At 39.7% G+C, this 24,241-nt stretch overlaps 1 protein-coding gene across 2 annotated transcripts in view; it reads left to right on the forward strand.

Annotated features, from left to right (window-relative positions):
• The first annotated feature begins 3,160 nt into the window (after positions 1-3,160).
• NUP35 (nucleoporin 35) overlaps positions 3,161-24,241 on the forward strand; it is a 34,820-nt gene continuing 13,739 nt past the window's right edge. The window contains exons 1-4 of one of the 2 annotated variants that reach the window (XM_026018390.2): positions 3,161-3,262; positions 6,596-6,766; positions 10,155-10,282; positions 12,950-13,016. In XM_026018390.2, coding sequence (XP_025874175.1) covers positions 3,223-3,262; positions 6,596-6,766; positions 10,155-10,282; positions 12,950-13,016 — 406 coding nt within the window. In that variant the 5' untranslated portion in view covers positions 3,161-3,222. Of the gene's footprint in view, positions 3,263-6,301; positions 6,321-6,595; positions 6,767-10,154; positions 10,283-12,949; positions 13,017-24,241 lie in introns of those variants that run through there. The other variant, XM_026018391.2, reaches the window with a different exon arrangement.

The following is a 24,241-nucleotide window of genomic DNA, read 5'->3' on the forward strand; positions in this document are numbered from 1 at the left end:
ATTTGATGGGAGAGGCTGGAGGTAAGGAAATGTCAAGTGTTGACTGCAATTGTCTAAGAATTGAGGAGGCAGAAAAAAGACTTTGTACCTGAATGTTTGATGGCAGGGAAGGTGGAAGCCAGAAAAAAGTAAGGTGGACCGGGCACCTGTATTAAGCATTACTCCGTTTTTAAGGTATTGTTTCTATTTTACAGAAAGTAAAATCTGGAGATATTTAATACAAATCCAAGTAATATACGATTTAGTATTACTATATACTATACGTATATAGTAATATACGATTTTTTTTTTTGTTTTAAATCTGATAAATTGGAATGATTCATCATCAGAACAGCAACTGGGGACTGGTCATGGACAGGGGAGCAGAGGGGAAGCAGGAGAGGCAAGGCTCTTGTTGGGCATGCAGACATGATACCCAGGGCCCTGGCCACACTGGCAATGGGAAGGAAGGGGCAGGGTTGGGGCAGGGCTGGGGCAGGGAGACAGTAGGTATGTCAGGGGTGGGTGGGGTGGTCGGAAAGGGCTGCCTGGCTCTCACTTCTTGTTTTTGAGCTGATTGGCCAGCCAGTCCAGGCCTTCATACAGCCTGTCCCCACTGGTGGCACAGGTGGCCTGAATGTACCAGTTGCGGTGACGCAGGGAATGCAGGCCCAACTTGTCTGTGATCTCAGCAGCGTTCATAGCATTAGGCAAATCCTGTTTGTTTGCAAAGACAAGGAGCACTGCATCCCGGAGCTCATCCTGTGCCAGCATCCTCATCAGCTCTTCCCGGGCCTCATTTACTCGCTCCCGATCATTGCTGTCGACCACAAATATCAACCCTTGGGTGTTCTGGAAGTAGTGTCTCCAGAGAGGTCGAAGCTTGTCCTGGCCACCCACATCCCAAACTGTATATTGGTTAGGCTCTGAATTCAAGTCTGTTTGACCTTAAATTCTGTTTTAACATGTTGCGATTTTAATTTTGGGTTTCTAAGAGACTAAAAGAGAAAGGTATGAATGGAATGGGCCTAGTTTTAGGGATAATATTAGTTTGTTTTTGAGGTTTCCTATGCTAGGTTGTTCAGGAACCATCTAGAAAAGTAGCATTTGGCCTTAGAGAGTGGTGGGGCATTAATTGGACAGAAGAGAGAGAGGACCAAGTTTTTACTAACAACAATATTGCCAGGTTAGAATGAAATGGATCAGGAATGGAAAGTTAGGGAAAGAGGAGAAAGTTGTAAGGAGAAACAGGAAGTGCAGCGTCACCAAAACGGGAAAAAAACAAAAACAAAAAACACTTGTATGGAGGAAAAGACTGTCAAAGCAGTTGAGTACTGCAGATGTCAAAGAGGCAGGCCTGGACTTGGCAATTAGGAGAAAGGGAACCCGGGTCAGCGGTTTCAGAAGAGGATTTACACAGGGGCCAGTGTGCAATGAATTAGAAAACAAGATGGAAACGTTAGGGAAAGAGATCACCTACTAAAGTCTGTAGAGCCTCCATTTGAGGTCTTGAGTGAAATTAGTGCATGGTATCTAGAAGAAGGAGCAAGGTCTAGAGAAGGTTTTTTTTATAGGGAAAACTGGGGGCATCTTTATAACTTGATAAGGAAAGGACGAAAGGGTTGAAAGGGTGGAAGAATTGATTTTTAACAGGTGCATAGTGTTCTTTGGTTTGGCCAGATCAAAATTTACATAGAAATTCCTTCATTTATGCATCCTTCTTGGTACCTTAATTCTAAAAAGGAGATTGGTGGGTGTGTTGGGCAGAATGATAGCCCCTGAAGGTCTCTTCACTCTCACCTCTGGAACCTAAGAATGTTACCGGATATGGCACAAGGTGCTTTGCAGATATGACTATTGACTTAGTATAACTGGATATTGAAGTGAGAAGATTATCCTGGATTATCTCAGGGGGCGCTAAATATAATCACAAATGTCCTTATAAAGAGGAAGGGGCAGGGAGAGTTTACGACAGAAGAAGGGTGTGTGATGACAGAAGCAGAGAGATAGAGGATGCTATGCCGCTGGCTGTGAAGGGCCAAGAAGGAGCTATGAGCCCAAGAAAACAGATTTTCCCCTGAAGCCTGCAGAAGAAACCAGTCTTGCTGACACCTTAATTTTGGCCCCATAAGACTAATTTCAAATTTCTGGCCTCGGAACTATAAAAGATAAATTTTTTGTTGGTTTAAGCTGCCAAATCTGTCCTGATGTAGTATGACCTCCTCTGACCTTGGTGACATCTGCAAAGACCTTATTTCCAAACGAGGTCACATAAATAAATATGTACTGGAGGTCAGACCTTGAACATGACCTCTTTGAGGTCATGACCTCTTTGAGGAACACCATTCAACCCACACACCTGTTTTTTTTTTTTTTTTTAAAGTCAACCGGTTTTTGGTTTGGTTTCTGGGAACTTGCTAGAAATTAGGCAATGCTGGAATTGTCATTGCCTCACTCAGTTAGAACATTCTTGCTGGACTTGGGATTTCAGGAAATCCCAGAGGCAGGTGGGAGGGAGCATGGGTAGGTATATGCACATGCAATGTGTCACTTTTATAGAGTCATGAGCAGCAGGAAACACGTTTTTTGCACGTGCAGATATACACGGTGAGTGCTGCCTACCATCCTGGAAGACCCGGTCAAGGAAAGTAGCAAAGCAGGGGGGAGGTCGGCGGGGGGGGGGGGGGGGGGGGGGGGCGCTACTGCAAAGCTCTTGTAGGTATTCAGGTGTAATAAGCCGTCATATTCATGATGCCTGGCGTACACCTGTGGCCCTGTAGCTGCACGGAGACGGTGGGCGCTAGGCCTCGGGATGGGGCTCCTCCCCCGAGCCCACAGCGTTGCAGAGCCGCAGCAACAGCTTCACGAAGGTCCTTTGTCCCAGGTGTCACTTGCAAAAGCTGGCCGACGGCAGGTGCTGGGTAAACTCAACGCTAATTAGAAAACTGTGGGTGAAAGGGCGCGTGCATCCGTGAGATCCCAGCAGCAGCAGCAACACTCCCGGGACCTCGTTCCCGCCGCGCTTCCCCCACACCTTTCCCGCCGCACCCCTGCCGGAAAGGCGGAGCCTGCGCAAACGCGTTTGCCCGATTCCAAAATGGCGGCCGCGGCGCCCACAGCGCGCGCACAGCGCAGGTCCGGAAGTGACGCAACCTCGCGCGCAGCGCGCCCTTACCCGTGGGGAGAGTTTCCGCCATTTTTGAAAATCGTGAAGGCCCGGGGCCCGGCGGAGTGGCCGCTGCCATGGCGGCCTTTGCGGTGGAAGCCCAGGCGCCCGCGCCGGGTGAGTGTGGGCTGCTGCTCTTCGCCGGCGGCCCCGCGGCCCGCGCCCGAGCCCCCGGAGCCGTCAGGCCCTTCGCTAGTTCGCGTGGCGGCGACGAGCCCCTGTCGGCCCCCGAGCTCCCAGCGGTCCCCGAGCTCCGCGCCGGGAGGGCGGCCCCGGGCGGCTGGGCGCTGGCTGCGGGGCGGGCGGGACGGCTGGCGGCGGCGGACCCGCGCTCCGGCCGCGCCTCCCTGAGCCTCCCTGAGCCTCCCCCGGGGCCGACGCGGCGCGGTGCGGTGCGGGCGGGGGGCGGCGCGGGGGGGCAGGGGCGCGGGGGGAGGCTCGGGGGGGCAGGGGCGCGGGGGGCAGGGGCGCGGGGGGGCAGGGGCGGGGGGCGCGTCCACGTGGGTGGGCGGCGCCCTGGAGGCGCGGACTGCTCCTCCCCCTTCCCTCCCCCTGGCTCCTCCTCTCCTCGCTTCCCCTTCCCTCCTCCCCTCTCCCCGCTCCCCCCCCTTCCCGCTCCCCTGTCCCGGCTCCCCCCCTCCCTGCTCCCCCCTCCCCGCTTCCCCCTCCCCGCTCCCCTCCCGTTCCCTCCTCCCTCCCGGCTCCCCCCTACCCCCTCCCCTCTCCCCTCTCCCATTTCCCCCCCCGCCCCCCCCCCGTTCCCCCTCCCCTCTCCAGGCTCCCCCCTCTCCGTCCCCCCCTCCCTCCTCCCCTCTCCAGGCTCCCCCCCCACCCCCCACCTGGCCTTTAGTTCCTGCAGGATGGGTGGCCTGTCTTGTCCTCAGGCCTTTTTGCAAAAGGAAGCCGTTATTGATGGGAACTGGAGCTGCGCGACCTTTGACCTTTAACCCTTTGTTGGTAGCCACGGAGATGCTGGCTTTTGGATTTTGTCCCTGTCCAGCCCCGTTTTCCCGCCTTTATCTTAGGGAAGTGACTTTTCCTCGGAGGTCTCTATCTCGCATCAGCCACAGTCCTGGTGAAAGTGTTTTGTCGTTGGGAAAACAGAAAAGCAAAACAAAAAAGTAAACAACAACAACAAAAATCCCGACTTATCAAGTGACCAGGATGTCCACTTCCTTGACTTCCTTTTTCGTTGGTGCCTTTCGGCACTTGGAAGAACTGTGTGCGTGTTTAGAGCTGAGGGCTGTCTGCTGTCCTAGAGCCGCCTTGGAAAAGGAGGCTACGGCATTCTGAAAGAGCAAGCACCCTGTGTGTTTGTACAATGTTTTGTTTTGTTTTGTTTTGTTTTTTAGGACTTAAAAGGTGTTTAGTGCTTGCCATGCTTTGTGCAAAATGCTTCTTTCCAAGAATAACTTGCAGTGTATTCATAGGTGCATGACGTTCGGCCGCTGCTCTGCTACCTGTACACTTACCTACACAGATGTTGGTCTAGGGACTTCTGTAGGTTTTCGAGAACGGAAGACCGTCCCTTTCCAGTTCCAAAGTTTTCGACTTAGCAGAACATTTTGGAGTCCATGCCTCTTGGGCCTGCGAATGTGAATGAACTTGTTCCTGTTTATCGCCTGCTTAGCAGTCTGACATTGGCTGATACTGATTGCTCAGGTCCACCTAGTGCAGGGATCCCAGGTGAAGAGTAAATGACTTTCCCAGCACCAACACCGTCTTAAAACTTAAGGGTTTCTTCGGCAAATGGTGCTAGCTGAGTAGGACAGAGGACTCAGCATCTTAGGTGTACAGACCAGGAAATGGAGTTTAAGACCCGCAGGATCCGTTGTTCAGCTCCCCGAGTGGAATGTAGGCTGAAGGGTGGTTGGTAGCAGGTGCATTAAGACCCTTTGTGCCCTCCACTCTGGTGCTTTCTATGTGTCACAGTGTAGATCAGAACTTTTATGGACTTGATTCTTACAGTTGCCATATGGTCTTTGGTTTGGTTTGTGTTTTGTGGGGACGGGAGAATGAGGTAGTTGGTCGGTCATACCTAAAACTTTGTGTTTACTGCCACAGGTCTCTCAGGGTCTGTTCAGAATATTCTTTTGTTTAGACTTTTGGTGCCTATGATCTTTGGAAATATGTAATAGTAACATAGTAAGTAATATGGCACTTTAAAATAACCACAATGTAGTATAGTTTTTCACACCGTATTTCAACATTTGCTTTATTTTTTTCCTGGATTGCTTTGCCTTTTTCCTCTTTTATACACTTGCATTGGCAACGCTAATATCTGTGTCTCCATTAATGAGGAAGGATAAATAATAGACAGCATTTGGATAGCAAGAAACAGATTTTTGAGGCTGCGTAGAGGTCAAGGATAGTTAACCATTATAGATGATACATCAAACGTTTGACCTTTTTGAGTGCCCTGAGTTACATCCAGCCTTGTCACAAAGTTGAAAATTTAAATTATCTTAAGCAGAAATTGCAAGCTCTACATTTACATTTTAGTGACTCAGTTTTTGCTATTCTAGGATACCCTTAGAATAAAAATAATAACTAATGTTTGTTGAGCACTTACTGTATATTAGGTACGGGGTCAGTGCTTTCTTGGCTGCAATCCTAAGCAAAGCTCTGTGACTGGGCGCTTTGTGCCCATTTTGCCTAGAGACTTGAACCCGGGTCTCTAACTCCAGGACCCATGTTTTCCTTACTGTGCTGTTTTGCTGTGAAATTAGAGTACGTTATAGCCTCCTTATCTTCATAATGGGAATAATGCCCTGTAAATTGTGAAAATTAATTTTGAATTCATGATTGTGAAGTATCAGCTCTCTTTAAATTGGTTTTATGTTGGGGAGACTTTTGTTGAGTATTCCTAACTTTAAAATGATTTAAAAAAGTGATCCAAAAAATAAACTTTCCAAATTTTTCAATATATTTCTTAGTTGGGATGCTAATCATTACTGTTATTTCATATACATGCAATGATGAGTGTGCATGATTTTACTCTTATTACAAAAATTTTTACGGTTTTTGTTTATGGGAAAGAAAAAAATGGTACATATGGCAAGCTGAACCTATTATGTTTGATATGCTAAGACTTTGTGTCAAGCACCTTGCACTTGTTTTGGTTGTTGCATAGTAGAAGCTGACCCAGAAATGGAAAGATGATATTCTGATTATAGTAAGAATTTTTTTAAGATCCAAAATTTTTCCATTTATACATAAATGTTGATTCTTAAATCTGTAAAATAATGTAAACAGAACAACTGTCAGATTAATATTATTAAAAGTGCTTTCACATTTTTATAGAAATTTTTATTGTTTTTTAAGTAATAAATTCAACTATGCTTCTGTAATATGTAAGTTTTGATTAAATTCTCAAAATTATTTATGCTAGATTCCTACATCTTTTAGATATTGTAACATTAAAGTCTTTTTATCTTTTGATTCATTTAGGATCTGAACCAATGATGCTAGGGTCACCAACATCTCCGAAGCCAGGGGTTAATGCCCAGTTCTTACCTGGATTTTTAATGGGGGATTTGCCAGCTCCAGTAACTCCACAACCTCGATCAATCAGTGGCCCGTCGGTAGGAGTAATGGAAATGAGATCACCTTTACTTGCAGGTAGGTAAACTGCTTAAAATAATTTCATAGTACTATTAATTAATATGTGTATTAGAGTTTTAAAAAAGAGTAATTCACCCTTTTCATCACATTATCAATTAAAAAAAAAGCAGTGCCTCTATTTTTAATTTTTAGACTCTTGGAGTACAGGTATATGTAGTATATGCTATTTTAATTCCAAGAACCATACATTAAAACTATGTGTATTGCATTCCATCCAATTTAGGATGCCCTTGGTTATAAACTCACTGTTATCTTAAGTAGCACCAAGAAAGAAAAGCACTAAACATGTTACAGTGCCAAGATACCATATTTTATAAATTGTCCATATCAGAGATGTTAAAGTGTGGAGGACTGGGGAAGAAATATTGTCATATAACTTCAACTGAATAACTTAATGCATTTAAATAACATAAATATAATAGCAAACATTCAGTCAAAATAACTGTAACTTTTTTTTATTGAAATATAATCAACCTACAGTGCTATATTAGTTTCAGTGTACAGTGTATTGACTTGACAATTCTGTGTGTTACTCAGTGCTCACCATGGAAGGTGTAGTCCCCAGCTGTCACCATACATTATTACAGTACTATTGACTATATTCCCTATGCTGTACTTTTCATCTCCATGGCTTGCTTATTTTATAACTAGCACCTTGTACCTCATAATCCCCTTTATTTTGCCCATCCTCCCACTTATCTTCCCTCTGGCCATCACCAGTTCATTCTGTATATCCGAGAGTCTGGTTTGTTTTGTTATTTTAGTTGGTTTTCTAGATTCCACATACATGTGAAATCATGGTATTTGTCTTTCTCTGACTTCTTTCACTTAGCACAGTACCTTCTAGGACTTTATAGATGAATGAATAAAGAATGTGTAGGACATGTACACAATGGACTATTAGCTATAAAAAAGATGAGACCTTGCCATTTGTAACAATCAGAAGTATAATTTGAAATTTGTAGATATGAGTTCTACTTCTAGCCATAGTGAATTAAGAGTTTCACCTTGTTTAATGAAAGGACTTACTCTACAAACTATGGGGCAGTTTTTTACAGAGTTTGCAATGATCAGCACAGAATATTAAAGATAAGTGAAGTTTTGACTACGAGAAGTAAAAATTAGCTGCAAAAATGATTGAATTCCAAATGTGAGCTAAAATCCTTTTAAGGGATTAAATGGAAAACTTCTTAATTTGATTGTTCTTAAAGTATTACTTGGTTTAAAGTGGTTTATTATTTTAAGACTGATCAGGGAGGGTAAAATTATATTTGATATAATTGACTTAACATTATTCTGGATAGCTTTTGTTTTCTATACAGTTGACCTTCAGACAATGCAGGGGTTAGAAGTACTGACCCCCTGGACACCTGAAAAATTCTTATATAATTTTGACTCCCCAAAAACTTAACTACGAATAGCCTACTATTGACTGGAAGCCTTACTGGTGACATAAATTAGTTTTCTGACACATACTTTGTATGTTATATATGTTATAAACTATCCTTACAGTAAAGTAAAGCTAAAGAGAAGAAAATGTTATTAAGAAAATTATGAGGGGCACCTGGGTGGCTCAGTGGTTGAGCATCTGCCTTCAGCTCAGGGCGTGATCCTGGAGTCCCGGGATCAAGTCCCACATCCGGCTCCCCATGTGGAGCCTGCTTCTCCCTCTGCCTGTGTCTCTGCCTCTCTCTCTGTGTCTCTCATGAATAAATAAGTAAAACCTTTTTTTAAAAAAAGAAAATAAGGAAGATGGGGGCACCTGTGTGGCTCAGTTGGTTGGCCGCTGACTCTTTCTGCTCAATCATAATCTCATGGTCCTAGGATTGAGCACCACATTGGGCTCCGTGCTCAGTGGGGAGTCTGCTTGAAGATTCTCTCTCTTTCCCTTCTGCCCCTTGCCCTGCTTGTACGCTCTTTCGCTCTCTATCTCTAAAATAAATTAATCTTTAAAAAATATCATAAGGATGGGGCGCCTTTGTGGTTCAGTCGGTTAAGCGCCTGCCTTTGGCTCAGGTCATGATCCTGGGTTCCTGGGATCGAGTCCTGCATCAGGCTCCCTGCTCACTGAGGAGTCTGCTTCTTCCTCTCTCTTTGCCCCTCGCCCTCTGCTCCTGTTCTGTTCTTGCTTTCTCGCTCTCAAAATTAAAAAAAAAAAAAAAAGATTTATAGTACTGTACTGTAAAAAAATTTGTGTATAGGTGGACCTGTACAGTTCATACTTGTGTCATTCAAGGGTCAAATGTATATTTCAAGTGTGTTTTTATTTTAGCTACTATATATTAAGTACATATCAGCCAGGCAATATGCTAAGCATTTTATATGTTACTTTAATTCTTTTGTCAATCATAAGGGATAGATAGTAATATCCCTGATTTTCAAAATAGGAAACTGAGGCTAAATGCAATAAAGAATTGCTTAAGTCTACTTGTTAATAAGTGACAGAGTAGATCAGTCTTGTTTTACGGCCTACCCTCCAAATAGCCTAGGCTATACTATTTAAGTTCAGAGGATAAGTCATAACAGAGAATCTGGACTGTTTTACTATTTGGCATTGCTGGTTCTCTGACTTATAAAGACATCTTTATGTCCCCAAGAGTTGATTCTTTTCTTATATGTTTATTATGTACTTAAATATGCTTCTGTTGTGTGAAACATGAATGATACCTGTTTAATTTTGACAATTTCTTTTTTTTTTTTTTATTTATTATTTATGATAGTCACATACACAGAGACAGAGGGAGAGACACACAGAGACACACACAGAGAGAGAGGCAGAGACACAGGCAGAGGGAGAAGCAGGCTCCATGCACCGGGAGCCCGACGTGGGATTCGATCCCGGGTCTCCAGGATGGCGCCCTGGGCCAAAGGCAGGCGCCAAACTGCTGCGCCACCCAGGGATCCCGACAGTCAATTTCCACATTAGGGGATTATATTGATTCAAGTTTTATACAAGCTGGAACTGTTTACCTACTATCAAGTGAAAAATAGGATTAAGTTTTGTATTGAAATGTTAAGGATTTTGTAGAGAAAGCAAAAACGACATGTATTTGTTAAAAACTAAAATTTCTGTTTTCTTATTCTGAAACCTTTCATTTACATGGAGTCTGAATCAACAGCATTGGCATAACTGGGAATTTGTTAGAAATTTACAATCTCAGGCTTCACTTCACATGTTCTGAATCAGAATCTGAATTTTTCACAGGATCCCCAGGTGATTTTTAAGTGTATTGAAATTTGAGAAGCCCTAGGAAACAAGAGTTTAAATCAACATATTAGGAATATAAATGAAAAAGAATCTTATCAGGAAGGTGGAAGAAAAGAAAAAAGAAAGGTGGAAAATTTCTTTGTTTTCTCATCTGACTGTATTTTTTATACATTGTAGGTGGATCACCACCACAACCAGTTGTACCAGCTCATAAAGATAAAAGTGGAGCTCCACCAGTTAGAAGTATATATGATGATATTTCCAGCCCAGGACTTGGATCAACACCTTTAACTTCAAGAAGACAGGTGACATACACATTCATGTATATGACCCACAATAATTTCTTGTTTTTTTATGTGGATGCACAGTGAAGATCAATGTTTTACTGAGGCTTGCTTTAGTGGAACTGTGTTGTACAGGATAAGCATTAAGGACATTTATCATAGGATCTACTTCGATTGTGTTTATTTATTTTATTTTATCTTATTTTTTTTTTTAAGATTGTATTTATTCATCAGAGACACACACACACACACACATACACACAGAGAGAGAGAGAGAGAGAGAGAGAGAGAGAGAGAGAGAGGCGCAGAGAGAGAGAAGCAGGCTCCATGCAGGTAGCCTGATGTGGGACTCGATCCCGGGTCTCCAGGATCAGGCCCTGGGCTGAAGGCGGCACTAAACCGCTGAGCCACCCGGGCTGCCCCTCGATTGTGTTTATCATGAAATGTACTTAATGTAATAGAACACCAGATTATTTTCTCATATCAGTAATTCTGTGGTTTTATAGGTTCTGGTTTTATTTCAGTTGCTCCTCATGGTGAATTTTCAAAGTAGCTCTTATGAGCTTAATTTTATCATTGAGGAAACTAGGACACAGAAAGCTTAGGTAATTTTTAAGATTAAGGCAACTAGTGTAGTGGAGCTACGGTTTAAACCCAGGCAGTCTTCAGTCTAGAGCCAGCGTTTGTAACCGCCATGCCGCATTAACACTACTGTGGTTAGTTGAAAGGTAGTATGGGTTTTTCTTTATAGGCAACGAAGTTTAGTTCGCCTATATAGTTGCAAGTCTTCTGTCACTTTTGTGCTTAGCAGGACTTCAAACTGTGTGTCAGATAAACTGATAAGTTCTTTGAATAAAGATATTTTTTCTGTTTGGTTTGGGAAAATGTAGCATACTAGGTCTACTTTTTTTTTTTTTTTTTTTTTAGGCCTACTTGTTAAAGCAAAAGTAATACATTGGGTTGAACACATGACCTCTCTTTCCAATACTTTTATAACTGCTACACTCTCCAGCACAGTAGCCACTAGCCAACTGTGGCTATTGACATTTGAAATGTGGCTCTTCCTGTACTAAACTGAGATATACTTAAGTGTTAAATACACACCCAGGACGCCTGGGTGGCTCAGCAGTTGGGCGTCTGCCTTCGGCTCAGGGCGTGATCCCAGAGTCTGGGATCGAGTCCCACATTGGGCTCCCTGCATCGTTTCTCCCTCTGTCTGTGTCTCTGCCCCTTTCTCTGTGTCTCTGGTGAATAAATAAATAAAAACTTAAAAAATACACACCAGATTTTGAAGACTTAGAAAGTGAACTACCTCATTTGCTTTTTTTGTTAATTACATATTGAAAATGATAATAATTTGTTTGTACTAGATTAAATAAACTACTTGTTTTTATTTTCTTAATGTGTCTACTATGAAATTTAAAATTCCTTATATTGTTTGTGTTATATTTTGACAGTGGCATTCTAACAAATCAGAATATTCTGGCCTGGGATATTTTTCTAAAGAATGACAAGTATATCTGTTGTTTAGTTTGGTATGAGAACCACTGGCTTATAAATTCATGCTAGTTTTCATTACTTCTCTGATGATCAATGAAAACAAAGGTAGTTTTCAGTTACTGGTGTGTTCAAAATATTTAAAAGTCTTCTGTCATAATTTGTAGAGAATGTTTTTGACTTAAATGTTGGTAAGAATATTAGTAAAGCCTAAACTAGTTTTGCCCCCTGAGGCCTCTTTCTAATCATGAAAGAAACTGGCATTAAGAATTGAACAATATAATGTATTTTGTATCTCTCTTAACATAATTTCAACATTTTGTTCTGGTTGCTAGATAATAGCCAAATTTTAGATTTCCTTAATTGAGGACGTTGCAGAAAAAAATCTATTTATTTCTAGAGAAAGAGTCTGTTCTTATTCTTGATTAGATATTGTTGTCTTTGTTTATAGAAGGCCTTCTGTTTAATCTTTAGTTTTCTCACATTTAAAGGGATTCGTATGGATAATTTTCTTGCTCTATAACTTTCTACTTGTAGAGGCAGAGATACGCTGTCTTTTATTATGTAGATTGATTTGACTATTTTTTCATGGTTTGTAAATGTCTGTTTACAAATAGGCCTGTCATCTTTCTATTTTTCTGTGTGAGCTTGGTGATCTGAAGAACCACGTGCTCCTGTTATTTCAAATACTGTGTACGTTAGGGATTAAAACCTAATAGCAAGTTACTTTCTACTAGAAATAGTGTATTTCTCTGATGTGTCTTATTTTATTTGTTTTTTTAAAGATTTTATTTATTTATTCATGAGAGACACAGAGAGAGAGAGGCAGAGACACAGGCAGAGGGAGAAGCAGGCTCCATGCAGGGAACCCAACGTAGGACTTGATCCCAGGACTCTAGGATCACGCCCTTGGCTGAAGGCGGCGCTAAACCGCTGAGCCACCCGGGCTGCCCCATGATGTGTCTTATTTTAAAGAATATGCTAAAGGGTCCAGCATATTTTAGATTAATACTGCTCCGTGGGAAAAGTTGGAGTACTCTTAGATTGTGAACTAATTAGAGGCCTCTGTAGTACCTCCTGGCATGCAGTTGTCTAATGAATGAAACCTTCCAACACTCACTGTGTTTACATTATGGTTAGAAGTTCTAACTTTGTGTTTTTACTTTAACATTCTATTCTGTTTTCATGTAGCCAAACATTTCAGTGATGCAGAGTCCTCTTGTTGGAGTTATGACAACTACTCCTACTCCTGGAGCAGGTAAATAATGCCATTTAACATTAAAGACTAATCTCCTTGATAATTGCCAAAATTTTTTCTTTTACGTTTCAAACTTGGAGACTTTCTCAAATGTTAGTAACTTCATTTGGGCAGGAAATACTTTGTATATTGAGGTTTTTCCCTGATTTTATAGGTAGGATGTGATATTCTCAAAATACTGAGTTTTTGAAAAAATACATACTTTAAAAAAATTATTTATTGGAAAAAAAATATTTATTGGAGAGTGCACATGTGAGTGGCGGAGAGGGACAGAGGAAAAGGGAGAGAGAGAATCTCAAGCAGACTCCTTGCTGAGCATGTAGCCTGTCCCAGGTCTCAATACCACGACCCTGAGATCATTACCTAAACCAAAATCAAGAGTTGGCCACCCAGGTGCCCCCAAAAAATATATACTTAATAGTGTCTCCTGAGTTACTAAAACCTGTGATTTAAAAAGGGGGTATTGCAATTGGGAAGAAAAGGAATACAGAGACTGAGCAATAAAGGTGTTTTGAAAGAAGTTAATGCATACCTATAGATCTAAATGTCATTAACTACATTCACTGATTATATGTAGTTTTTCTTTATTTTTTAATTTAATTTTATTATTTTTAAAATATTTTATTTATTTATTCATGATAGACAGAGAGAGAGAGAGAGAGAGGCAGAGACACAGGCAGATGGAGAAGCAGGCTCCATGCCGGGAGCCTGACGTGGGACTCGATCCCGGGTCTCCAGGATTGTGCCCTGGGCCAAAGGCGGGTGCTAAACCGCCGAGCCACCTAGGGATCCTCTGTAGTTTTTCTTTAATGGTATTTTTATCACTATCCGCTTCATCATTAGCACACTCTTCTTACATATTCATATCGCCTGTCACATGTTCACTCAACAAATACATGAACACATAACCATGTACCAGACCCTGGGAAACTGAACAAAATAGATAACCCTTACCTCTGTGGAGCTTGCATTTATTTACAGAATTTACATTTATAAATAAAATAATTAAATTACAAAGTTTGTTAGAAAATAATGCATTTTATGGAGAAAAACTAAGCAAAGAGGGTAAGTAGTGGGTGTCAGGGCTTATGATTTTAGGTAAGGTAATATATTAGTTTTCTGTTGTTGCCATAATAAATTACCACAATTTTAAAAATGGCTTAAAAAGCAGATCTAGAGGTGAGAAGTCTGAAATGGATCTCAGTGGGCTGAAATCAAGGCATTGGAGAGTTGTGTTTAGTTTTTGGAGGCTTTGGGGGACAATCTGTTCACTTGCCTTTTCCATCTTCTAGAGGCCTCGCACGTTTCTTTGCTTGTGATCGCCTTCCACATCTTCAAAACTGGCAGCTTTGCGTCTCTGGTCATTTCTTCTGTAACCACATCTCTGTCCCCCTCTTAAATTCCCTTGTGAGTACATTGGACTCTACTGGATAATCTGGGATAATCTCCTTATTTTAAAGTCAGCTAATTAGCAGCCTTAACTCCATCTGCAATCTTAATTCTCCTTTCCCATGTTACATGACTTCTTCCCAGGTTCTGGGACTAAGGACATGAACATCTCTGGGGACCAATTACTCTGCTTCCTATAGAAGGATAGAGGAAAAGTAACATTTGTTCAGAAACCTGAACTAAGTAAGGGAAGTAGGGAAAGTGTTCTAAAAAGAGGAAATAGCAAGTACAAAGGCACTGAAGTGGGAGTGTGTCTGTCTGGGGTGTTCAAGGAGACTAGTGTGAAATGGTGCGAGTGAGGGGTAAAACAGGAAATGAGGTCAGAATGATAACGGGGGACCCTTAGTACGGGGACTTGTATGTCATTATATCAACTGATCTTTACCCAGAAAAGGTGGAAAACAAATAGAATGAAACTGCTGCTGTAGTGATTGTAGACTTTGGGGTGAGGGATGGGGTAGAAGCAAGGAGACCAGGTAAAAGGCTACTACTGCGTTAATCCAAATGAGGGGCAAAGCAGAGTAGGAAAGGAGAAAACGAGGAATAGCAACAAGATGGAACCAAAGAAGCAATAGCAAGACAATAGATTTAAAATGAACCAAATCGGGCACCTGGGTGGCTCAGTGGTTGAGCATCTGCCTTTGGCTCAGGGAGTGATCCTGGAGTCCCGGGATCAAGTCCCACGTCCGGCTTCCCATGGGGAGCCTGCTTCTCCCTCTGCCCGTGTCTCTGCATCTGTCTCTGTGTCTCTCATGAATAAATAAAGTCTTAAAAATAAGGATGTTAATAAATAAAATGAACCAAATCTACAATTGTTATAAAATGAAATGTACTGAACACTCCAGCAAAAGGCAGAGATGATCAGAATGGGTAACAAAAGCAGTATCCAATGACAAGTTAGATCTTTTGATCTTCCAGGCAGTTTCAAGCAGTCTGAGTATTCATTAGGCAGTGTCCTCATAGTCCCTTTTATTTTATTTTTCTTTTTAAAGATTTTATTTATTCATTCATGAGAGACATGGAGGTACAGATTACTTTTTAAGTAATCTCTGTACCCGGTGAAGGGTGCAAAACTGCGAGATCAAGAGTCTCCTGCTCTACCAATTGAGGCAGCCAGGTGCCCTCCTCTTTTCTTTTTTTTAAGATTTTAAACAAAAGAAATTTATTACGGTTTCTATAGATCAGATGTCTGGGCACAGATTGTTTCTTTGCTTTAGAGCTCAGGTGTTAGCAGGGCTGTATTCTGTTCTTGAGGTTCTGGGGTGAATCCACTTCCACGCTCATTCAGGTTTTGGCTGAATTTGCTTCCATGTGAAAGTAGGAGTGAGATCCCTGTTTCTTTGCTAGCTGTGCCCTGGGGGTGTTTCTCAGCTTCTAGAGGCTGCTCTTATTCTTTGGCCTTGTGGCTCCCTTTCAATCTTCAAAGACAACTATAGCAGATCAACATCTTTTTTATACTTTGAGTCTCTCTGACCTCCTCCTTCTGTTGTATTTCTGACATATCTGGCCTTTGCTATTAAGGGCTCATTTGATTACTCTGGGTCCCCTGGAATAACCCAGGGTAATTCCTTATTTTAAGGCCTAGCTAATTAATAACCTTAATTCTTTTGCAAAGTCCCATCTCAGCAGTACCTGGATTAGTGTTTGAATTGCCAGTCAAATCAGGGGACAGAAACTTTGAGGAGGTATCTTTAGATTTCTGTTTGCCATCTTAATCGTAGTGAAAATTCTAGATTTGTTACTTCTGTTTCAGTTACATATGTTTGGTGGAATGTTCTGGGGGAATTAGTTTTAATCTTTTAAAACTTAATCTGATCATAGAAATAGGTAGATGACAGTGTTGTTATTTGACTAGTTGCTGAGTCAGTTATTGAGTCAGTAAATGATTCCAGGGACGTTGAAAATGCAAAAACACATAATGTTAAGTAGTGTATTTTATTCTTCAAAGGGTCTTTTAATGTTTGAAGAGCAAACATAGTAGTCTTACTATTGTCAAGTGAAAGAGCATATAATTAAAGTTAATTAAACATCCTTTGAAATTTTTTTCTAATAGTTTAACTTCTAGGAGGTTCTTGTATTTTTAGAAATTATATGTGAAAATACAAGAACCATGGTAGGAGGAAAATACATGTATCATAAATTGGCCACTGGGAGCCACTGCTGCTTCTACTTTGAGGTTAAAGAATTTATGTATACAAAGTCTAAATGGAGTAGAAGTGGTAAAAAAGTGTTTTTGAAAATATGTGATGGGCCTGAGGATCTATCATACATGGTCAGTAATAGACAAGAATTGGGAAAAGGAGTTGACTTGAGAAAATTGAAGGGAAACATAAAATTTTTACTTAGAGCTATTTTTTAAGCTCCTATAGTGTTAAATAAATGGAAACTTCTGTATATAATTTGTAATTTTTAACTTCTGAGATTGGCAGCTTTTATAAAGCGATGTCATGGGACTTGATGATGTGACTTATTTTATGCTTAGGTCTTTGTTTCCAATAAGGAGTTTGTTTTTATTTCATAGCTAATGTTAAAATCTTTTGAAAAATCTTATTTCTGATGCAGGGAAATCTTGACAAAGTGGAAACTCTAGAGAATTTCAGAAACACTTTTCAACCATGGGATATTATTGCCCTGAATATATGTTTGCCCTATTTCCCCATCCTTACTCTTCAGTTTTCTTCTGCTACTATTTAAATGTCCCTCTGCTTTTTACACTCTCTTAAATTTTTTCTTAAAATTTTTTTGGGAAGTTCTTTCCCACATCTATCAGTTGTCTTCTCAGATGCTTACCAGTTTTATCTATCTACAATTTGAATGTGAGAGCCCTTATTTTAGCATGTGGTTAACAGAGTAAGTATGATATGCAGACTATAGCACTTCTGACTGCTTTTGTTGATGCTAGGGACTCCGAGTTCTGATAGTGTTCCCAGAAGGGAAAGGAAAGGGCTAGTTTATCTGTGAGGGACCTTTTACTGAAAAGGGTTATAGGGTTAGTAGCTCCTTGTATGTGCTCCTGTATGGCTCCTTCTGCTCAGCTCCTGTCTTTCTCCATTACTGGATTATGAACTCCTTCAGGACAGAAGTCCCCCCCCCCCCTTTTTTTTCTCCCATTATTTGCCCATCACAGAGCTGGTTATAAAGGGACCTCAGTAAATTTTGTTGACTGAATGGATTGATGGATGTAAGTTGTAGTGAGTTGAATGGTGGCCACAAAATGACATGTCTGTGTCCTAATCCCCAGAACCTCTGTGGTTAAAACAAGTAGTTAAGATCATGAGAGGAGGAGCTCCCAAGGAAAGCTAGGGAGTTAAGGAGAGAGAAAGATGGGGAGAAGATAATCCTGGTAATTACCTCACTAGTCCTGAATCCAATTATTAGTGTCCTGAACATTCAGGAGAGAGATTTGACACAGACCTGAGAGACCTGCAGAGGATAAGATGGTGTGAAGACTGAGGCAAAGATTAGAGTATTGGCACTAAGAGCCAGTCAACACCAAAACATGCCAGCAGTAACCAGAAGGTAAGAGAGGCAAGCAATAGGTTTTCTCTTCGTGCCTTTGGCATACATTTGACCCTTTTGAAAATTTGATTTATCTTGGACTTCTGGCCTCCAGAATGGTGAAAGAATAAATTTCTGTTGTTTTAAGCCACCCAGTATGTGGTAATTTGTTACAGGAGACACAGAAAGCCAATATATATGTTGTGTTTTGAGGCAGTGACATCCCAGTGCCAAAAAAAGTATGGAATATTTGTGTGCAACTTGGCATGACATAGTTTTTTTAAAAAAATAATTTTAGTAAACAATAACCTTATTCTAGATTGCATTAATTTCAGATGCTGCAATCAAATTATTGCAGATTTATGGTGTGAAACAACTCAAATTTATTAAGATTCTAGAAGTCAGAAGTATAAAATGTGTCTAAAATCAAGGCATTTTTTAGGCCTATATCCTTTTCTGGGGGTTCTAGGGGTAAATCTTTTTTTTTCTCTCTCTCTTCCGGCTTCTAGAGTTGTCCATATTCCTTGGTTCATGGTTCCCTACCATCTGTGAATCCTGTACTAGCCACTTGGGCCTTTCTTATATCACTCTTTTCCTTCCCCATATATGGAATCTTGTGATTATGTGGACCTACTAGGTTAATCCAGAACAGTCTTCTCATTTAAAATCAGATGATTAGCAGTCTGAATTTCATCTACATCCCATATTTCTTTTTTATCATGTAATTTTATGTACTCAGTTTCTGGATATTAGGACCTAGGCATCTTTGGGAGACCATTTTCTCCCTACCATATTTTTTAAAAATTAGTCACCAAAATTTATATAATCTCATGCCGGACTAACCATAGGATCATGGGGTGGTATCTAGTTTTGGTGGGGATAATATTTTATATTTTTAGTCAAAATCATAAAAGGAGATAGTTTTAGAAAATCAATGAAATGTAGCATTCTTTAGCTTTATTCCTCCAGAACCAAAAGTCTAGCATTCTTTAGCTTTATTCCTCCAGAACCAATCAGTCCAGATCTTAGAGCTATTCCTTTTGGAATTTACCTCCATTTATCTAATTGAGATGGTGTATTAGTTTCCTATTGGTCCTGTAACAAATAACCACAAATTTAGTGGCTTAAAATAACTCAGATTTATTTTCAAACAGTTCTAGAAGTCAGAAGTCCAGAAAGGCTAGAGTCAAAGTGTTCATAGGGCCGGTTTCTTCTGGAAGTTCTAGGGAGAAAGAATCCTTTTCTTTCTTTTTTTTTTTTTTCCTGGTTTCTAGCTGTATTCTTTGGTTTGTGGCCCCTTTCATCTTCAAAGTGTATCTCTCCAATCTGTTTCCATCATCACATCCCCTCTGTAGTTAAAATCTTCCTCCTTCTTCCTTTTGTAAGGGCACTAGTGGATATATTGGGGGCCTATCTGAATAATCTTGGATAATCTCCCCATTTCAAGATTGTTAATCACATCTGCAGAAGAGTCCCTTTTGCCATATTAGGTAAATATTCACAGGCTGCAGGTATTGAGATGTAGTCATGTTGGAGGTCCATTACTCAGTCAACCATATATGATTATGTATGTTAACTGATTTTCAGTTTTCAGTATTGGTAATTTATCTTAAGGCAATTGGAGATAATCTGTCTTACATCCCATCCCCCACATTATCTGAATATAAGTATGTCAGACTTTACTCCTTTTGTCAGTGTTTCTGACTATATAAACACTTTTTTATGCTGAACCAAATAGTATAATTTATCCTTTCTCTAAAATTTGTATTTCTCATTAAGTTAATAATTGTTTTTTTTTTCTATTTGATTTTCTCTGTGCCATCTGCTACCTTTATTTTAAGCAAATGTTGTTGCTAAGATACATATCTGTCTTTTAAAAAATGCTCAAAGACCGTTTCAGATACTGTTTTGTTTTGCTTTAAACTGAGACCTTCTCTCTCTTAGCCTCTCTTTTGGCGGTTTGCTGTTTCAGCATGGTATACAGCTATCATCCTAGAACTTGCCTTAGCAAGTTTCTAGACTTGAGCTATTTTTCCTAGATGATATGCTTTCTTCTTTCTTAGTTTATTTGCTCATTTTGGTGAGGAACATACTTGAGTGGCGTTCTAAGAAAGCTTGTGAAGGAAATGAAATTTAAGACCTCATATCTGAAATGCTTTTTTTTTCCCCCTGTCTTCACATTGGATGCTGATTTGGCTGGGTATAGTATTTTAGTTCAGAATTTTGGAGGCATCATTCCATTGTCTACAAGCTTCTAGTGTTTCGTGGAAGTCACTTGTGATGATTTCTTAGGCTTTTGTATGTTTCGAAAAATTTAAGATCGCTCTATGGTTAGTATACTCAATTTCACAACTGTGCTTTGATGTGGGATTTTTTCATTTGTTTTCCGGGGGAATTGATTTACAGATCCTTTAAATCAAAGCACTTAACCTACAGTTCTGGGAAATTTCCCTGTATTTGTTTGGTAATTATTCTTCTGTTTTTTTTTGTTTGTTTGTTTCCTGTTTCTGGAATTCCTTTTGTTTGTGAGCACTGAAGAGATTTCTTATGTTCTACTTTTTCTCTCTTATGGGGTCTTTTATGTATGTATTCTACTTGGTGGGACATGTCTTCAGTCTCAGTTTCCAACTCTTGTAATAATTTTTTATTTTCCCGTTTTTAATTTTTATTCTCTAAATGTACTTTAAAACATAGTATCCTTTTCTTGTTTTATGGGTAAGATATCTTACCAGTGAGATTAATGTTGGTGTGTTATTCCTGTTCATACTATTTCCTTCTGGTTCTTACTTTTTTCCTCCTTTCTCTTTTTTAAGTATTCTTTCTTTCTTGGTGGGGACATATTTAGTTCAATGAGACACTAAAACTACTTAGAATCTGTGTATGTGGATCAACATTGGCTGGAAAGTGGAAATTGATGTTTTGTCTCTTACTGGGCTTTACTGTAAGAGGAATGGACAATCAGCTAGATTTTTGTTGGGAAAATCTCTGATTTCAGTTTATGTAGGTCTCTTTTTCTTTGAATTAAAATTTTCCCAAAGAAGAGTTCTTTATATTCAGCCTTTATGTCTAAGCAGGTATTCTTAATATAGAAAAGGGAGAAGTCTCCTTTTCAATATGCAAGACTTTCACTTTATCCGTTTCTGTATAGTTCTCTACTGTGGTTGGACTCACTGGATCCTGAGCCAGTTAGGTTCCTTTTTCCTCGGATACTAACTAAATTCTTGGTCTCTTAGGGGTGGAGTGGCTGACGGGTGGTCATCTGGTTACTTAAGATGAAGAAAGGCCTGCGATCTCATTCCTTATTATATGCACCTTAAAAAATTTTTTCCTTGATTTCAGCCAGCATCCTCTTTCACACCTTCCACAGTTCCCATGTTCTCAAAACCTGAGACTTCCTAGAATGACTGTCATTGGGGTGTCTGAGAGGGCTTAGAGATGAATACAGGTATTCACTATGTTTGGGTATTGTTATATCCATTGTTCAATGTACTCTTGGAGTACAATGAGTTTATTAATCAGAAAAGTCTGAAGAAACATTCAGATTAATATGCCAGGATTTAGATGCCAGTTGCAAATTTGGAGGTCCCCAAAGTTGCCCGCAACTTCAGACCAAGTGGCTACAAATACAGGGATTTCCCAAACCTACTCTAAAGTTTGATAATTCACTAGAAAGATTCAGAACCCCCTGAAAGTGCTTAAAGTTATAGTTTTATTATAGCAAAACAGTATAAATTAGAGCCAAAGATGCATAGGGTGACGTCTAAGAGAGTTCCAAACACGAAGCTTCCATGATGTGTTACCCTCCCAGCGTTGATATATGGTGCTTATACATGCAATATTGCCAATCAGGGAAGCTCACGGAAGTCTTCATGTCCATAGTTTTTATTGGAGTCTCTTTACGTAAAGATGATGACCTAGTGGCTAAAATCAGTTTCCAGTCCCTTCCTCTGCTGAGAGGTGGGATGACAGCATGTGGCTCAAAGCTCCAACCAGAATCACATGGTTGGTCTTTATGTTGTGACCTGCCCCCACCGTGAGCCACCTTGTTAGCATAAACTGTCAAGTGCGCTTGTGGGACAAGCCATGAATAACACAAATACTCCTGTCTCCCTGGGAATTCCTAGGGTTTTGAGGTTACCTCCTGAGAACCTGAACAAAGGCCAGACCTTTCTTTGGGCTGAGGCTAAATTCTTTACTTTACATTGTGCTACATTGTTTCATGGTAGAAGGGAACAACACTACCAGGAACCTCTATTTCCCACCTTTCATATGCCATGCATCTGTTTAAAATTTACCACTCTGTCTCTTTTTTTTTCATTTATGTTAGTGGCCTATTTTGAATAATTGAATCTGTTCTTTAATTGAAGACATTTCATAAAGAGTAATAAGGTCTTTTGCCCTCTGCTTTAATTTGATCTTATGAAGAGTGTTTGAATAGTGATTTACCAAGGGAGACACATTACAGTCCAATTTGATGTGGTTTGATAGGTGTACTTTATTTTCATTTTACAGAGCTTAGCATGTGGGTACCAGAAGTCTGATTGAAAGGAAGTAAAATCAGTGGAGCAATTAAACATTAACAAGGTGGGGGGCAATTATGCTAAAGTTATGTAAATAGTTTTAGATTATGTATAAGTAATTATGTTTTTCAGAGTAGTTGACGGGGCAAAAATTAGATTGCTTATTCGTTTGAGACTTAATTTTGATTTGTTTTATTTTTAAAGGTCATAATGGTTGTCTCATTTTGAGCCTTCATTTAATTTCTTGCTTGAAGGTTATTACATGATGTAGCATAAGTAAATTGAACCTTTTTTAATGGCAATATACAACATAAAAAATTGGAATTGGCTTCAGATTTTATACTAAAATACCATTTACTAACTTTTGTATGTTAAAGGCGTGTCTTTGTAGTAAAAACTAAATTTATTTAAAGGTATCTTTTGTGTGCTTTTGCTTATTTCCTAAAGGGGATAGTTGATAAGTTAGCTGGTAAGCAGACAGTTGTCAAAGTAGCATGTTCATTTTAAATCATCCTGATTTTAAAAATGTGTTGTACTTATTAAATGCATCTGTGATGTTGAGAAAAAGAATAATTGTTAAATGTATTATATATCATGTATATAGTTTGATTTTTTTTTCCCCAATAAATTGTATTGTCTTTTTTGTAAGGATGAATTTGGGTTTAAAAGGTAAGTCTATGAGACTGACCCATGTAATATATACTGAGATTCCATTTCCTTCTTGTATGCTTTTTTGTTTTCTCTAGAGTTAATAATGATTGCATATCTTCACTTGCTTGATTGCTTTTTAAAAAAATATTTGAATATTTTTCAAGCTTTCTGGCTGCTGAGCTGTTTCTTATTAACCTGGTGACTTGACAACTGAACATAAGCAGTCTTGAGCATCTTTCCTTGTTTTCTAGTAGTGTCTAAGATAGTGTTCTGAATTAAATAGGTACTTTAATGATCCTTATAGATCTGAGGTGATCTGAAACATAGTTTTTTTTCTGAAGGAAAGGCTGCATTACTTTAATGGTTAAATTAGGTTAAATTAGATTAATTGTAGGTTTCTAAACTTGAGTCCAAGTGAAGTGTGTGGATTCAAGTTGTATGGTGTACTAAAGAGTTAAGAATTTTCAGATCTTTAAGTGACCATATTTTTTCCTCTGTGGTTAGAATATAGTTACACTATAGTTTTTAATTAATTGATACCTTTAACTTTTGATCCTGTTGAGGGTATAGTTTTGGTTTGGTGCCATTTGGAAGCAAGAGTTAGACATCATTCCTGGAAGTCTTTTTTTAGACTTGACTCTGAGTATATTTTTTCCTTCAGTGTAAAAGAATAATTGTACCAAGTACATCATTTATATTGAAGTTCGTTCTATATTGTTTAAACAGTTAACTTTTGTTCTTATCTACCACTGTTCCTTTTGATTATTGGAGTAACCAATTGGAGTGAGTCTTATGGATATAGTAACTAAGGGAAACATGTATTATAAGTTCAAGATATAGTTGACATAAAACATTGTGTAGGTTTAAGGTGTGCACTGTGTTTATTTGGCACACATATTACAGAGTGATCATGGAGTTAACTTTCTTCCAAGTATATAATACAGTATTATTAATAATAACCGCTGTGGTGTTCTTTACCTCCCAAGATCTTTCTAGTATTATGACTAGAAGTTTGTATCCTTTGACTAACATCTCTCCATATTCTACAGCCCCCAGGCCATAGTAGCCTTTACTCTTTCTTTCTCTGAGTTGGGCTTTTTTTACATT

Source organism: Vulpes vulpes, chromosome 3 (genome assembly GCF_048418805.1).
Source record: "Vulpes vulpes isolate BD-2025 chromosome 3, VulVul3, whole genome shotgun sequence".
Taxonomy (NCBI): domain Eukaryota; kingdom Metazoa; phylum Chordata; class Mammalia; order Carnivora; family Canidae; genus Vulpes; species Vulpes vulpes.